General features: G+C 38.8%; 1 protein-coding gene and 1 long non-coding RNA gene across 3 annotated transcripts; both read left to right on the plus strand.

Annotated features, from left to right (window-relative positions):
- Positions 1-3,949: 3,949 nt before the first annotated feature.
- etsrp (ETS1-related protein) lies at positions 3,950-11,138 on the plus strand. Of its 2 annotated transcripts, none has more exons than XM_034697997.1 (8): positions 3,950-4,250; positions 4,902-4,983; positions 6,076-6,159; positions 6,271-6,345; positions 6,449-6,598; positions 6,697-6,957; positions 7,389-7,507; positions 9,578-11,138. In XM_034697997.1, the coding sequence occupies exons 1-8, from the start codon at positions 4,185-4,187 to the stop codon at positions 9,860-9,862; spliced, it is 1,122 nt and encodes a 373-aa protein (XP_034553888.1). In that variant the 5' UTR covers positions 3,950-4,184; the 3' UTR covers positions 9,863-11,138. The 2 variants fall into 2 exon arrangements, with proteins under 2 accessions (XP_034553888.1, XP_034553887.1); XM_034697996.1 differs by having other exon boundaries at positions 3,951-4,250; positions 6,043-6,159.
- Positions 11,139-13,081: 1,943 nt separating this feature from the next.
- Positions 13,082-16,408, plus strand: LOC117822968. Its single transcript, XR_004633287.1, has 4 exons — positions 13,082-13,455; positions 14,836-14,869; positions 14,957-14,995; positions 16,223-16,408. It is a non-coding gene; the product is annotated as an uncharacterized LOC117822968 (long non-coding RNA).
- Positions 16,409-16,431: the final 23 nt, after the last annotated feature.

Genomic DNA, 16,431 nt, shown 5'->3' on the forward strand with positions numbered 1-16,431 from the left:
GGCTTAGAAAGTCTCAATGCAATATCAAGCCATTTGCACATTCTCACAAGAAAAAAACATGTTACTTTCCTGAAGGTTTCAATTTTCTTTCTGTGTAGTTAAACTTTGCACCTCCATATAAACTGCACTCTCCTTGATTGAGCTTTTATTTATTTCATCTTGTGTTGACACATGATATGATTGTATAGCATGATCCACAGCAGTTGAATAAAATAAACCAGATAGTAGCTAAAATGCGCACAATCTCAAACAACTAAATGCAATTTAACATATGCTGCAGTATTTACCCTGATAACATCAACACCAGCAGGGACAGTTTTACTATAATGACTACTTTTGTTCTTGATACGTTGAAATGCATATTTGTTACTATTAATAAAACTTGCACCGTTTTGCTCAAGAGGCTATGGTCATGATTGCTGAAGTAGCCTATTTCAACAGTGTTGTATATGACCTCATTTTTTAATACAGGATCTGAATACTTTTTGCATCTCTGGCTGAAACTGAATCTGCAGTAGCCTGTATCCTTGCAAATTAACACAACAATGTACATAAATACAATGCATTAATGCATCATCAACCAATACAAAATTATCCATTCAGTGCATTGCAACTTTACATTGTTCTATGTTCCTTTGAAATGTTGGAAGAGACGCTATTTTAGTATGTATTTATTTATTAATGGACATGCGTAATTGTCTGTCTATTCTACACCTTTATTTGTTCAGATCTTGAAGTACATGGACTACAATTGAAAACGCATTCAGATCCCTTCGATGTGCACGGATAGTTGGTCAGTAAAGGTGATTCTGTCTGTGCTTCATGATAGTTGACTGCAGACAGTCGTTAATCACTTCATGTTGTGTAACTTTATCCCGATTGTGTCCTTGTGTTGAGGCGGGGTTCCCAATCACGACTCCCGTCTCCCACGGACGCGCACGATTTCACTCAGCCTCACTTTTCCAGATGGAGCAGGCTCTCAGAGGGTGTATTCGTGTGTGTGTGTGTGTGTGTGTGTGTGTGTGTGTGTGTGTGTGTGTGTGTGTGTGTCGGAGGAGAATAGCAGAGATGTTTGTTTATACAAGGCCCTGGGCTCGGCCTTATCTGCTGCAGCCACTCATGCCGTGATTTCAGACTTTCTTCAGCAAGCACTTGTGTGTGTCTTAGTGTGTGTGTGTGTGTGTGTGTGTGTGTGTGTGTGTGTGTGTGTGTGTGTGTGTGTGTGTGTGTGTGTGTTTACGGGCTATTGTTTTGTCGAATGGTCTCTAAAGATACAGAGTTTTTTTTCCCTCCCACCTCATTAGAAGCCGACTGCTGTGATTTAAAAAAAACTTGACTTCATCCCCACGACCCCACCCAGACTGCGGGTAGTTGGCTATTTGGTCTCGACTGCCACACATCAGCTTTAAGTAAACTCGTGAGAGAAAAGGGGACATGAGAGATGTTAGGCATGTCTCATTTTAAAAACGAATATATTTTAAGTATTTTTACAGTGTCATTAAAAGGCGTATAAAACAAATCTAGTCTAAATTGTAGGCTATACGTGCCGGATTTATTTTGACGATTTCCACCCTTTTTTTTTTTTTGCAGAGAGCTCTTATAAGGGCTGCAATCAGAAAGGAATAGCCTTTAATTTTCATTGCAAGGTGTACAATGATGCTCCTGAAGGTGCATGTAATAAATGAAATAAAAACAGGTAGAAAATAAAATAAATTAATATATTACTTTATTGATCCCCCGGGGGGGAAATTCAGTTGTTACAGCAACCCAGACATAAGTACAATCAAGAAGAAGTTTGAATAAGTAAAATTAAATCAAATTAAATAAGTAAAAATAAAAATAGATAAATAAAGCTAGAATACAATTTAGATATATACAATGTTATAAATACGAAGGCGATATAAAATCTAATATAAAAATGAATGTTCAATATTTACAGTCTGGTATAGGGAGGAGAGGTATATTGTAAAATATTGCACAGGAAATGTGATTTTTGCACAGTTTCTAACTATCGCACATGATTGGAACTTTTCAGGCCTATCCCATTGGTCTAAAAAAATAAGTCATAATTAGAGACATCAAAACTCATGCTGTTGAAGCCAATAGTTCAGTATTTGCGTAAAGAACCGACTTTATCACTAAATTAGGATTCAATTTGCTTTATTTTTTAAAAAATCGATTGTTGAATAAGCATCTAACTAAAAGACAGGCCTGATCCTGAATGTCATAGTGGTATAGTTTTATGACAGTGGAATAATCGTGCAGGAGAGCACAGGATTAATATTTAATTAATAAGGACAGCCTTCATCCCATCTGCAATCAGACTGTTTAACACCAGCACCGCAATGTCCCTTTAATTACCTGCTAATTATCTGTTATCATCTTTATTTCACTACATGGCAGTTACTGTGTGACTTGGCAATATGTCACTGTCTTCACTTGTTTATGATTCACACCGACAAACTATTCTGTCAATCTCAAATCTGAATCGCACTTTGTTTTAATAACCTGGTTCAATTTTATCTGTGCAATAACTCACATCACTATCTGTTCATCAGATAGAAGTGCACATAGTGTTTATTCTATTTTTATTTTATCCTATTTTATTTTATCATTATTATTATTGTCATTTAACTATGTAAGTACATTGTTGTATTCCCTTGTCCTGTGTTGTAAGCTGCTGTAACAAAAGAATTCCCCCCAATGGGGATCAAACAAGTATATCTTATCTTATATCTTATTTTTCTGATAGTGCTCACCAATTATAAAACACAGGCCATGACAGGTCCAGAGATGTTATTACTCATAACCGTAGCTTAATAGGCATGAAATGACATGTGAATAAGCCTTGAGAACAAATATTAACAACTCTCACCTCTTTTAAATCAAAGACTAAGACTTTTTTTTATGTGCCACTGCCTTCCTATCTGAGCTCATTTTAACTCGCTTTAAATTAAATTTTAGATGTAATTTTTAATATATTCTAATTTTCCTTTTCTTTTCTGTTTTATTATATTTGTTATTTTTAATTATGTTCTTTTATGCTTGTCTGAATGTTTCCAATGCTTTTAATGTTTTAATGTAAAGCACATTGAGTTGCCCTCGTGTATGAAATGCGCTATACAAATAAAGCTGCCTTGCCTATTTAAATGTTCTTATAACAACATGGTGATGGTATCCCACCGCGTATTATCTGGGTGCTCGAGAGTGGAAGCCATACAGGCCTATAGGCTAGACGAGGCCTTGTTTTACCCTCTGTAGTCTACGTTCTGTAGCTTTGTAGTCGTTTTTATGTTTGTAGCAGAGTCTGTTTTACTATGACTTGGTGCCACTTTACATTTTTAAAAGTAAACTTAATGGACTGAGAAGGTATTGGAAATCTATCACATGGAACGCATAACATACTCCCTAAGACTACAGAAAGAAACATTTATGAAAAGATGGAACCTTGCCATGTCAGTACTGCTTCTAAGCTGAAGCTACTACATACATGTGTAAGCGCACGCATGCTCACGCACACACACACACACACACACACACACACACACACACACACACACGCACACACACACACACACACGCGCGCGCGCACAAATCCACTCCCCGACTCTTACCTCCTTTATTATTGATCTGCTTTTTTCTTCTTCTTTTTATTTGTATGCCTATTTATATTTTTTTTACCTTATGATAGAGTTAAGTTTTATCTATCTTGCTGGGTTATTTTTATTTTATTGTTGTGCTTATCCTCGTAATCATATAGATACAGCTGTAAACAAAAAAGGAAAAATGAAGAATTGTGAATACTGTTGTGTAAATTGTTGAATTTGAAATAAAAACTAAGATAAATAAATAAATAAAAGGAAACTTAATACTTATGAAAGCAACAACTCGTTTAAAGCTCGTCGTGAGTATTTAAGAGTCTTTCATGAATGACTCTCCTGCTTGTTGCTCGGAAGGAGGGAGGGGAGCGTCTGACGTCACGTTCCTCTAAACAAACCTGGTCACGACGCAGCGCTGGGCACGCGCCCCTCCCACCTCCTCCGCTGTGTTTATAATGGGACCATCCCGGCCGGAGACTGACCACTGACCACACTCGGGTTTTGTTGTTTTGAGGTAAACACGGCGGGTTTGTGTGGATAACAGTGGAAAACGACATCAAATAAAGAGCTGAGGGAAACAAGGAGATGTACTGGGACACTTTAATCAAAACAGGAGACAGAAACGTGGACAGCAAAGACTCGAAAATAAAGGTAGGTTTTCACTTTGATGTATTTATTTGTAGTCTCCTAAATACAGGAAGAAGTGTCATTCATTCATAATATCCAGAGTACAGTATATCTTAAGTTCTGTCCACTCACATACGAAGGAACATACTTTTTGTTGTAGTATGCTTCATATTGAACTGATTTCTTTTGAATCTGAATCAGAATCATCTTTATTGGCCAGGTATGCTTGAACACACAAGGAATTTGACTTTGGTCAACTGTGCTCTCTTTGTACAAGGCATAAGAATAAGACATACAAATAAAAATATAATAACCATAACATCAGCTATAAATACAAAAGAACAACAAGTAGGCATGACTAATATGTACAGGCTAAAATAATATGACAATAGTGCAGTGGTGAGTAGCAGAGGTAGTTTTTACATTAAAAAAATAGTAGTTAAATAATACAATAGAAATATGGAATTCTGCTTTGAGAATTGTTGCATTGTATATTTACAGACCACTGAAAAATGATTATTTATTGCTTTGAAATTCTGATTTGTGAACATGCACTTTTATTCACTTGATAGAAATTCAAATAGTTATTTTTACCTCAGCCTTGTTGATGGGTGTTGATCAATAATCGAAGTTGCAGTGATGATGAAAGTTCTAACCAGGACTCTTTCAACACAGATGGAGGTTTGCCCGACTGGATATTACACCGAAGACTTCAGAACACAGGAAGTGCCAGCTGGCTTTGACTTTGCATCATATGGTGAGTTTAGACAATCACTTGACTTTTGTTTTGTACATCACAAGTTGAACATCATGACTACTGACTGGTGCACGGTGTAGAAGCACCGTTTTTTGTATTTGTTTTCTTTTACTTCTTTGAATGTTTGCTCGATCAGTTTCCTCTGAGCCTGAGCAGCTGAAGGACAGAGGAAATATTTGCACAGACTGTATCATCACATCTGTCACAGTTTTCTCAATGAGACCTTGACACCCGGGTTGGGGTGGCTCTTGCTCTAAAACTCAGGGGCTGCATCAGGATAACGGGGGCGGGGGGGGGGGCTGTATGCAAGTGTGTGTGTGTGAGAGAATAATGCTTGAATGGGCTGAGGTAGGCAAAGACAGAAGGGAGTGTCTTTAACCTGACCACCCTTTTCTCTCCCTCTTCCCTAATCCTTTCCTCCAGACTTCCTCCTCCAACAGATTTAGAGCCCCCCTCCTCCCTTTCCTCCCCATCCCTCCATCACTACTCTGTCACACTCCCTCCACTGGTGTTTCCTCTCCTCTTCCTCCCCCTCCCTCACTTGTTTCCTCCATCCATTGAGCTGGGGTGCATGAGCTTGAGTGCCTGGTGCTGATTCGACAGTAAACAAATGGCTTTTTCTTGTGTCAACATTCATACTCAAGATAAAGAAGGGACTAGCAAATTCAAGCCACCTTACCCCCTTTTTTTTTTGCTTATGTAGGCTGTAAATTATCCCACATTTAAGCAACCTATGCAGTATATTTCTGCAAGGTAAGAAGGAGAACTCAGATCGGTTTAATTCGATTTTATACTTGCGTACAAAGTTATCTAAACACTAATTTAATAGCAAACAGGCTGGTTAGATCTGTGGTGTGCTCAGTGATTGCTTCAACATCTAACATCTTGCACTCCTGATACCAAAAACCTGTGCATTTCCTTTTGAAAAAAAGTTGTCTTTAATATGAAGCATACACAATATAAATTGTTAGTGAGGTCCTTTACAAGCATGAAATATGCCTTTACCCTGCCTTCATCATCATTCACTGACTCCATCTGTCTGTGCTGTTTAACCTCCAGACTACCCTGGTGAAGACCTGTCTTTTCTGTTAGACAGTAAAGCACCTGGACAGCAGTACGTCACGGAAAGCAGCTACACAGAGCCACCAAAAGTGTCTCAACCATATGAGACTAAAGGTAAACACTCAACATGGGGAAAAAATAAGCTATTTCAGTTTGTAATGTGAGTCATGTGTTGGTGTTTTTCACTGAAACCTCACTGTTTTTTTGCTCCTCTTTTCTCCTTAGTTGGTGCTGGTGACACAGCCCTTGTCAACCTAGTTTCATACCAGGACTTCAACTGGTGGGCCTCTTATCCACATGGTGAGCCTTAATGGACTTTGTCAACTCATAATAAACATGAAATACAACACTGTACCTTTTTAAAGGCCTTTCTTTAGTGACTAACTGTCTTTTTGATGAACAGATGGACTGACAGTAGACCAGCCTCAAACTGGATACCAGGAGTCTCCACAGACGTACCAGAGCTTGATGCCACAAAATGGACAGTTTAGCCCGGCCATGGAGGGCAGCAGCAGCCCCTTTGTATCCCCAAAAGGATCAAATACATTACAAAGTAAGACTAGTCACCTTTACATGTGGAAAAAAAACAGTTTGTAAGTTGCCTAAAAACTGCAGCTCAGTGTCTAACTCCTGTCTTTTTTTTTTATCCAGGTGAGACGAATCAGAACTACTCGTGTCACTCAGCTGAACTCTATGACTCTAACACTCAGAGGCAGTCCTCCTCCTTTTGGCCAGAGTACACCTCCTCCAGCTTCACTGCCCCAGTGCAACATCCAGCTCCCACCTCCTGCCCTTCAAACCTCAATCCTCAGTCTTCAGAGCAGTACTGCCCCCGTGTGGTCAAACGTAAAAACGCACACCCACAGAGACCAGAGAGGGAGGGCCCGATGACGGGAATGTCAGCATATCCAGGTTAGCATCTTTCATCTCTTCTGAGCTGCTGTTTGATTCTAAAATGAGATGTTTCTACTTCAGTTATAAAATAGGAAAACATGTAAAAATGCTCTTTGGATTAAAAAGGGATGGGTCTAGATTTTGCATGCAGTAATCAATAAATGTTAAAGTGTAATGCATTGGTTTTTTTTTATCAATACTGAGCAAAGTAGTTAAAAATCAGGCCCCCTTTAACCAGCTTCAACATTGCAGTGCACATAATGCATCTGTCAATACAGTTTCAAAGATCTCTTCACACCTTGCCTGTTTAATGCATATTTACCTGCGACTTTGATAATAATACTTGAATTCAAATTTGGATTTAGACAATAATGGAAAACAGAACTCCAGCTGCCCTTGTCACCTTAATTCATCAGTGTTTGTTTTCATTCACTCCTCCGTTCATTCAGGTTCTGGTCCAATCCAGCTGTGGCAGTTTTTACTGGAGTTGCTTCTGGACTCTGCCTGTCGGACCTTCATATGCTGGACGGGAGACGGATGGGAGTTTAAGATGTCTGACCCCACAGAGGTGAGGCCTGTTTTACTGTAGGTTCACTACACACACAGTGGTTTAAGTTCTGTATCTAAGGAAGATTTGTAGGAAGTTTTATTTAAAGTTTCAGATTTTCGTAGCTATGTGCCTGCCTTTCATTGCTTGTCAGAGTAATATATTTCACTTTTTATTCAACCACTGTAAAATACATGATGATCAGATGTTATAAAAGGCAGAATTAAGAGTTTGACCAAAACTCCCAAAATGTATGGACCTTATGAAAAGATAAAGTCTCCACTTGGGGCTCCTGGTGAACTTTTGTTTTTTTCTATGAGATGTTAGCAGATCCACCAAAGAGAGATTTTCTGTCTAAAACTTCTTACATAGGTTCAATTAAGAAAAAAAAGTCTTTGAGGCAAGTCTCTTTTGGTTTCTTTAGGACTCTTCTTGGGCTTTTTGCCTTTATTTGACCGGACAGTTCGAGTGAGAGACAGGAAACATGGGGAGAAAGAGGGGGAACAACACTAAATCATGTTAAGACTGAGAGTTGATCCTACTACCAGTGCGACGAGGACTGTAGTCTCTGTACATGGGGTGCCTGTTCTACTGGCCACTCCCAAGGCCAATCTTTTATTTTTGCCTAAAAGGAAAGATCTGAGAAAAGTGTGTATCGTCTTGAGCATCATTTAGTCTTTTTTGCACCTGAAAGATAATTTAACCATATTTGTTATCCAATCAGTATTGATGGTAAATGTATTCTGTTGAAGCAACAAATCCCTCCCAGTGGAGTCTTACCAGCAGTGCCTACAAGTACCAGGATGCATTGTGTGAAAGGAACCTCAGCTTCACTCAGCTGCATTTCTGCAGCCAGGTTGTCTGGCTGAAATAAATAAGTCTGAATATTACAGACAACAGAAACACAGTCAATGTCCATTACATTCTTTAGACTTGTATGTTAGGAATCAACTTTTCTGTTTGAAGCAAAGCTAGATTGCAATTTTTGCACCCTAACTAGGTTTGTAAATATGCATACAGAGGCTGCTGATGGTGGTAGAACACAAGATTTTGCAGCTGCACCCAGAGACAAAGAAAATGTTGGTTAAAAATCTGCTGGTGTTGTGTCCATAATGAAGATAGAAAGAGAAAAGTCCAAAAGTCAGTCCCTTTGAAGAGTAACTTGGCATCAAGCTGAAAAGCAGTGCTGCTCCCAGGGGTCCAAAGTTTTGAGCCTATCACCACACATGGCACTACTGCAGAGTTCATTTAGGTACAGGAGTCCACTGTACAATGCTGCAACTAGGTGATAAGGCAAAACACTGGAGTACAACCATAGACTGTAAATAAAAATGGACAGCGTTGCTCCGCCTCTTCCCGTTGTACAGTTCTGAAGCCAAAAAATCCCTCTCCTGGGCGCAGCCATTGTGCAGCCAGAGCCTGTGAAGCCTTTGTAATAAGCTCCGCCCTACAGCGTGATGTCACAAGACGCTGTGTGCCCTTTGAAGTTTCGTTCTACGGCGGCTGTAAATCAAAGGAAACCCGGAAGTAAAACCCCGTTTTTTAAACTCTAATAACTAATGAAAAAGAAACATTTCAGGAAAAAGAGGCCTTGGACACAAAACAGTCAAATACTAACTACATATAACCACAGCATGCGGATGTGAGAAACATTCGTACGACGTGTATTTATTTTTTAAAGTTTGACTGCTCCCCCATTCAAATGAATGGGGGAGACGGATTTTTTGACCTATACTGCAGCCAGCCACCAGGGGGCAGTCACACTGCTGAAAGCCTCACCACCAGGGCCGTATCCGGCACGCTTGAGTACAACAAAGACATGACTTTCTATGAGTTTAGGTTTGAACTTTAAATTCCTCAGAATCCCTCAGATAAATCCTGTGACACTTTGGAGGGGTTAGACATCATATTTGGGAACCATTGTACAAACCGAACAGTATATCAATGTTTTGGGTGTTAAATTTATTGTGATGGAGTATTATTATTATATTTGTTCTTTTGATAAAGTAAAAGATCTGAGAACTTCCATCCTTTCATGGAGTGTGTTTTTCATAAGTTAAACTCCATTGTGGTTTCTTTTTGATCACACAGGTTGCAAAGCGCTGGGGCCAATGCAAGAACAAACCCAAGATGAACTACGAGAAGCTGAGTCGCGGTCTGCGTTACTACTACCACAAAAACATCATCCACAAGACTGCAGGAAAACGCTACGTCTACCGCTTTGTCTGTGACATACAAGGCATGCTGGGAAAGACAGCAGAGGAGGTCCTGACCAGTCTGAACGTTTTACCCTCAAACTCTGAATCCTGGCAGTGCACTGGGGTACAGGCAGCAGCAACATCAGAGCACAGCAGCGACACATGGGCGTCTCAGTAGGGAACGGGTGCCTGGACTCTTAGTGCTGCTTGCCGAGTGTGACCGGCACATATCAAAGCAGGACTACAGCCTACAGAACAAGCACTGCCTTCACAAGCCCTGCAGGAACTTCAACATCCACAGAGGGCGGTGTTGGCACAAGCAAACTAAGAGCCAATTTATCACAGATGTATTTCAGGGACACAAAAAGGAATCTTGTAGCCATTTTCTTCTGATGTCACAGTCATAGTGGGAAGCTAAGATGCTGTCATACTGTTAAGTGTTTAATGGAAATCTGACATATGTTAACATATAACAACCCCTTGATTGATTAATAACTAAAAGGACAACAGCTGGTGAAAATCCAGAGATGCCAGGACATGTTTGAAAACCCATTTGGTACCAACAACCAATTCACAACAGCTATCATCTGCATTCAGCCAATTCTAGCTTCATAACTGTTAGCTAATTTACAATACTTTTAGATATGGAGTTATTCCTTTATTATTGTAAAGTGTGGCACTATCAGAGAGTCATTTTAGGAACATTTTTTATGTGAATAGTCAAAATCTGAAGAGATACCCAAGGCATATGAAAGGTAAATGTATTTGATAATCAGTGAGGGGTGGAAAAGGCTAAATCTAGATGGCTAACATTTGTCTTCAACTTGTTTCTTGTTAATATCATCATTAGGTAGCTATCCCACATTTATGTTAGCTAGGATGTTGTTGATGCTATTATTAGCTGTTGTCCAACGGTAGCTAATAGGTTATCAACTGTTTTCTTTGTCTTAAGATAAAACAGTATCTGCCTCAGGATTTTAATGATCCATTTTCTCCAAAGGGAGGCAAAAAAGTATTCTTATTTCCAGATTCCCAGTATAAAATAACGTCATTTTAGCTTCCCACGTATGGTAAATATGCGGCATTTTTTTCTGTAGTTTATGATGAAATTAAAGTCTTAAAATGATCTTACTCAAACTTCAAGGCATATCAACTACTCCCCAGGAACCAGCAAGGAGCATTTGAAGCACTATGAACAGTATTTTTTATTTTTTTTTATATCTGAGACTGTTATTCTGTGTGATTTGTTTGAAAGGGAAAGTGTTTTGTAAATAGTGTATATTAAGTGGCTATGTAGAGTTTTGTGCATATATATTATTTTTCTATACAAAACTCATGTCTACCTCTTTTGCTACTCAGAATAACAAGCTGAGATGATTTGCAGACGCTCACTGTGAAAGTCTCGGCACGTGTTCCGATGGTTTTTTTGTAAATAAAGTGATTATAAACATAAATGTGTGTGAAGACTCCCACTCCATGCTTTCACATTTTACCTGCAGCATTAGAAGTTGTAAAATGCTTGTCATTCAACTCCGTCTGGAATGATTTTGAGTTGTTGAAGTACGTGAGAGAAGGGTCAATTTAACATTGACTTGACTGGACTTTTTGCAGCCAGTGGAGCTGCCAGTGTTAAGCAGGTCTGAAGCACATTAGTACTGGTGTTGCTTACAGACCTGAAGGCTACATCCACCTCTAACAGCCTGGGCATAAAATGAGATTTTCATTTGATGAAATGTGCCTGAAAATCCAACTGTACTTCAAAAGGACAATCAGAAATGTCCTTATGGAGAAATCAACTCAATTCATAATTTAAGAATTTACACGAGTATTCTTGCCACATTTAGGAGTGTAAATACAGTTCCATTTACATAGTAATTATTCAACTTGTTCACATGAGAAAATCGCTTGTTTGGGAAGCGGGTGTGTTAGCAGTCCCTTGTCCAGTGAAATATTACTTATTGCACCAACATGCAGTTTATTTTGAAATTCCAGAAACATGTTAGATCTCTTACAGTCAGTTGAGTGCAATCAATTTATTTAGCTATTAAAATGACAAAGTAAGCAGTAAATCAGCTAACTTGAGTTGCCATACTACAGATATTAAACATTGTTGCTATGATCTAGTATACAACTTTTACCAAATCCATATAATCACTCAAGGGTTGGGTATTCAATTTGGAGGTGTCCCAAACATACTATGTGTGTTTTGGCACTTTCATCAAGAAGAGCTAATCATGTCAACACAACATGGGGCGCACCCCCAACTCTGCCCAGCAGATGCCACTTATGTTACACACAAAATATCTGTCCCAGTGTGATGCTCACATAAATACAGAATTCACACAATCAAAAACACAAGTTACTCATTTATTCAGTAATGTATTGACAGATGATGACAATTAATGGCAATTGGAATTATTACCACTGCTGCAAAAGTCAATTATCTCATGTGCACAAGATAAAGATTTCAAAAATGTGGGCACTGTTATAATGGTCCCTATTAAGAATTCCCTCCTCAACAGTTACATAAATGGAAACTAATACCAACAGACACATGATGGAGGTGCGATGAGACTGGTGCGTCCATCTTTCATATACTGTGGACATGTCCTGTACTCAAGAACTGGTGGGAAAATATTCAACAAGTTCTTTATGAAGTGCTGAAAAAGACATTTAAAGTTTCCGCTAAACTGACTATTCTAGGCTCTACCTGTGAACTCAAAGACTCTGACCTGTTTCCCTTGGAAAAGAGATGGATCATCCTGGCTCTAACAACAGCCAAGCGGATATTATTGAGACACTGGAGAACGAAACACCCACCTCCCTATGAAGAATGGGCAACAACCATGGCTCAACTTGCTGCTTATGAGAGAGTGACATACTGCTTGCTGGACAAACTGGACCAATATATTCTAACATGGGGCCCTTACACAGCTTGGCTGTCTATTCCTGCAATTTAAGAGGTTAATCTAATAGCTAGATTTAAAGTGTGCGAAAGATGGATCTATATTCAGTATTTGGGAAACAGTGTGTGTGGTTCTGTTTTTTTTTTTTTTTTTTTTTTTTTTTTTTACTTGTCATTTCTTATGTTTGTTTAACGATGTCTTTGTTTGTTATCCTCTGTCTTTGTCAACATACTATGTCTATGTTACACATGGGAGTGTATGTTCATGTAAGATGGAGTCTTTATTTCTTGTCTGAAAATCAATAAAAACTGTTGAACATAAAAAAAAAAAAAAAAGAATTCCCTCCTTGTAGTTTTTTTTTTTTTTTTTTGTTATAACTTGTAAAATTGTTAAACTGACATCTGTTTTCTTTGCAGTGTCAATGAATTCACCAGCACTTGATGTATTTCCTTGTAGACAGTTCACAATGCCAATAGTTCCATGCGACATTGAACGCCTCCTTCCTGTGTTGGGGCTAAGCGCATAGAAAGACTGTAATAATGAAATGAAGCAGGAAGGGGAGCAGGTTATGTGTTTGCAGTCATAACTACAGTTTCAGTGCTCCATCGTGAAATGTCGTGTAAAACTATTAAGAGGGCTTTGGCGGACACACTTGAGGACCTGTCACAGAATGACTTCACCAAGTTCCAACACCAGCTCCTGGACCGCAGAGTCGAGCCGCGGGTCCGACGGAACAGGGTGGAGGGGAAAAACTTTTTAGAAATCGTGGACGTCTTGGTTTCAACTTTTACTGAGTCCGGAGCTTTAAGAGTGACTCTGGAGCTTCTAAAGGGGATCGGATGTAACGAGGAGGCAGAGAGTCTCGGTAAGGTTACTCTTAAGAAGGGTTGCAAAGAGGGGGAAAATGTCTATGGGAAGTTAAGCTGGGGAATTTTGGAAATATTCCAAATTTGAATTTATGAGGATTTATGGGGATAAACTGGGAATTGAGGGTAATTTAATGGAAAGATATCTTATATATTTATCAAGAATAAATATTTGTTTTTTTATAAGCAGACATCCATCCAAAATAATACAGTTAAAACAGGTTTATTTGTAAGTAGAACTTTATCAAGTGTTAAATATTTGATTGAACAATCAATTCTTTCATTGAAGAACAAAACTATGAATGTTGAGTTAAATATTACTCATCCCCCTGACCCAATCCATTCAAAAATTAACAAAAATGCAATCCCAACAAAGTCCTATTCAAAATGTTAAATGAAAAGATCCCCTCTCCCTCCAAAAAAGTCCCATTCAACATGCCCTGCAGTAAGCAGTGTGCTATGTGCATGTGATTGAGGAATAGCACAGATATTCAACTGTACTTACATGAAATCTGGTTGTTTAGTCAGGATTATACTAAAATATATTTTCCCCAACTATATTAAGTTCCCCCATTAAGAGCCAACCTTCAATTTAGTAAATTCCTGGTTTATTTCCATAAATTCCCATGGAAAGTTTCCAACTTTGAAAATTCCCAGAATTTTGCAACCCTACTCCTAAGCCTATCATCTGTTATTCTTGCATTGGAATCCAGCATTGGAACAAAGAAGTTAGTAGCTTTAAGATGCTTTGAAAATAGGTCAGATTTAAAGGCTGTTGTAATTTATAGCATCACTTCTGCTTCCTAAACAGAAATGGATTTCTGCCCAGACGTCTTTAACAGACAGGAAATCCACCGCATGTACAACAATACAATTTACTTTGGCTTTTAAATTAGCCCATCTGATTGATCTGAATGTGAATTAAATTAATGTCAGTTTATTTGGGAACATGGTCAGTACTGAACATTTAACAATAAATGCTTATAGATGTTCATATATAAGACTTCAACAAAATAAATGTTATTATTATTATTATTATTTGATTTTATTTATAAAGGGAACATGTACAATATTGAATAAAAATGTTGCAAATTGATGCATTGTACCAGAGTTAGCTTAGAGCTAGTTTAAATCTGCAGTCCCCTGGCTGGTCACAATTAAAACATCCTATTATGACAGAGCCAGGCTAGCTGTTTCCCCTCTTTCAAGTATTAATGCAAAACTAAGCTAAAGAGCTGGTAACTGCAGCTTCAGGATTTCCATTCAGGAATTTAATATTTACATTCAACAAACTGGACAAACTGTATTATGACATAAGCTTACTTAGAAGTAAGTGATGTATTATTTACCAGCTGTTAATCTTGTTTTTGTTTTCACAGCCAAAGAGATCCAGAGTTAACCTCCTTTTTGAAAGTAAGTTGACCTGCCTTACATTTGTTTTTTTTTGTATGCTTTATTGGAGTTTCTCTATAAGTAACTTTTCTGAAATGTTTTTAACAGCTTCAAGACCCTCAGCATGCGCCATCCTCGTGGGAAAAGGTACACATTGCTTGATTATGCACCTTCCTAGGACAGGCTGGATTCTGGAAAATTACTTTCCTTAAAATTACAACTATGACAATCTCTAAATTGGGATATCCCCTTAACCACTCTTTAAAAACAAGGTCCAGCAGTATTGTTTCTGCCTTAACGTGATGACTGTGTACTTTATATTTTGTGGGCCACCCTCTCTCCAGGTCAGGTCTGTTTTGGACCCGACCTGATTATAATTGGACTCCCCATCACCTCTGAAAGTGTGCTGCTGTATCTGGCCTAAGACCTTAGCAGCAGATCCTTTTAAGTCCTGGAAATTTGCGAGGTGAAGCCTCTATTGATCGGACTTGCAAAACTCACAGATGCTTCATTGGATTGATATCAGGGGAAATTGGAGACCGTTTAAACACAGCTGTGTTCCTCCGGTCCACCTTCTTCTATTGCTCCGGGGTCTAGTTCTGATGCTTTCGTGCCCATTCTCAACCCTGGACAGGGGTCAGCATTGACACCCTGACCAGTCTGCTGCTACACAGCCCCAACACAACAAGCTGGGATGCCAGGTCTGTTCTTACATTGCTGTTAGAACCAGCATGAACTTTTGTAGCAGTTTCAGCTCCAGAGTTGCATCGCACCATACAACCTGCATCAGTGGGCCTGTGACCTGGATACTGGTCCATCGTTTTTTCTTCCTTGGACCACTTTTGGAAGACGTGGATCCCTGCAGACCAGGAACCATCAATATTTGCTGTGTGTCAAAATGGCTCCAATCGTCACGCTTTCACATCCACACTTAAAATAGTCACTTACTGTCTAACATATCCCACCCACTGACAGGTGACACTGTAACAAGATAACCAGTGTTGATTTCTTCACCTGTCAGCGGTCACAGTGTCATGGCTGATCGTATGAATTCCTTTTGTATTCATGAAATTCTCAAGGTGTGGTCCAGCGTTATCGTTTGTGATATTATCACTCACTGGCGTTGCGCTACACAAGAGATGCATTCAATTATTTTTGACAGCATTAATGAAACATTTCCTACAGCTGCTTCAAAAACGATACAGAGGAAACATTGCAGCATGTAATTTGTCATATCATTGATACAGTTTTGGATGAAGAAAATTGGCACAAACTTTCTCGACTTCTAATTCCCTGAAACAGTAATCCTGACAGGATTTGATGAACTTGCTTTAAGTCACATGTTTAGTAAGTGAATGTTCTTTTTTTCCTCAGGATAACAGCAGACTGTGACGAGTAGTGACTGTGATGAGTGCGTCGATCCAGGAAAAGAACATTTTATCACCATGATGGAGGAACTACTCTGCAAGAACATCTTGATACAAGCGTTGGATGAGCTGCTGAACCCAATATGAAATCAATATTTTGTATTTTTTTATCAAAATAAACTTTTAAAGTTGACATTCTCGGTTGCTCGCTGTCTT

Source organism: Notolabrus celidotus, chromosome 12 (genome assembly GCF_009762535.1).
Source record: "Notolabrus celidotus isolate fNotCel1 chromosome 12, fNotCel1.pri, whole genome shotgun sequence".
Lineage (NCBI taxonomy): Eukaryota > Metazoa > Chordata > Actinopteri > Labriformes > Labridae > Notolabrus > Notolabrus celidotus.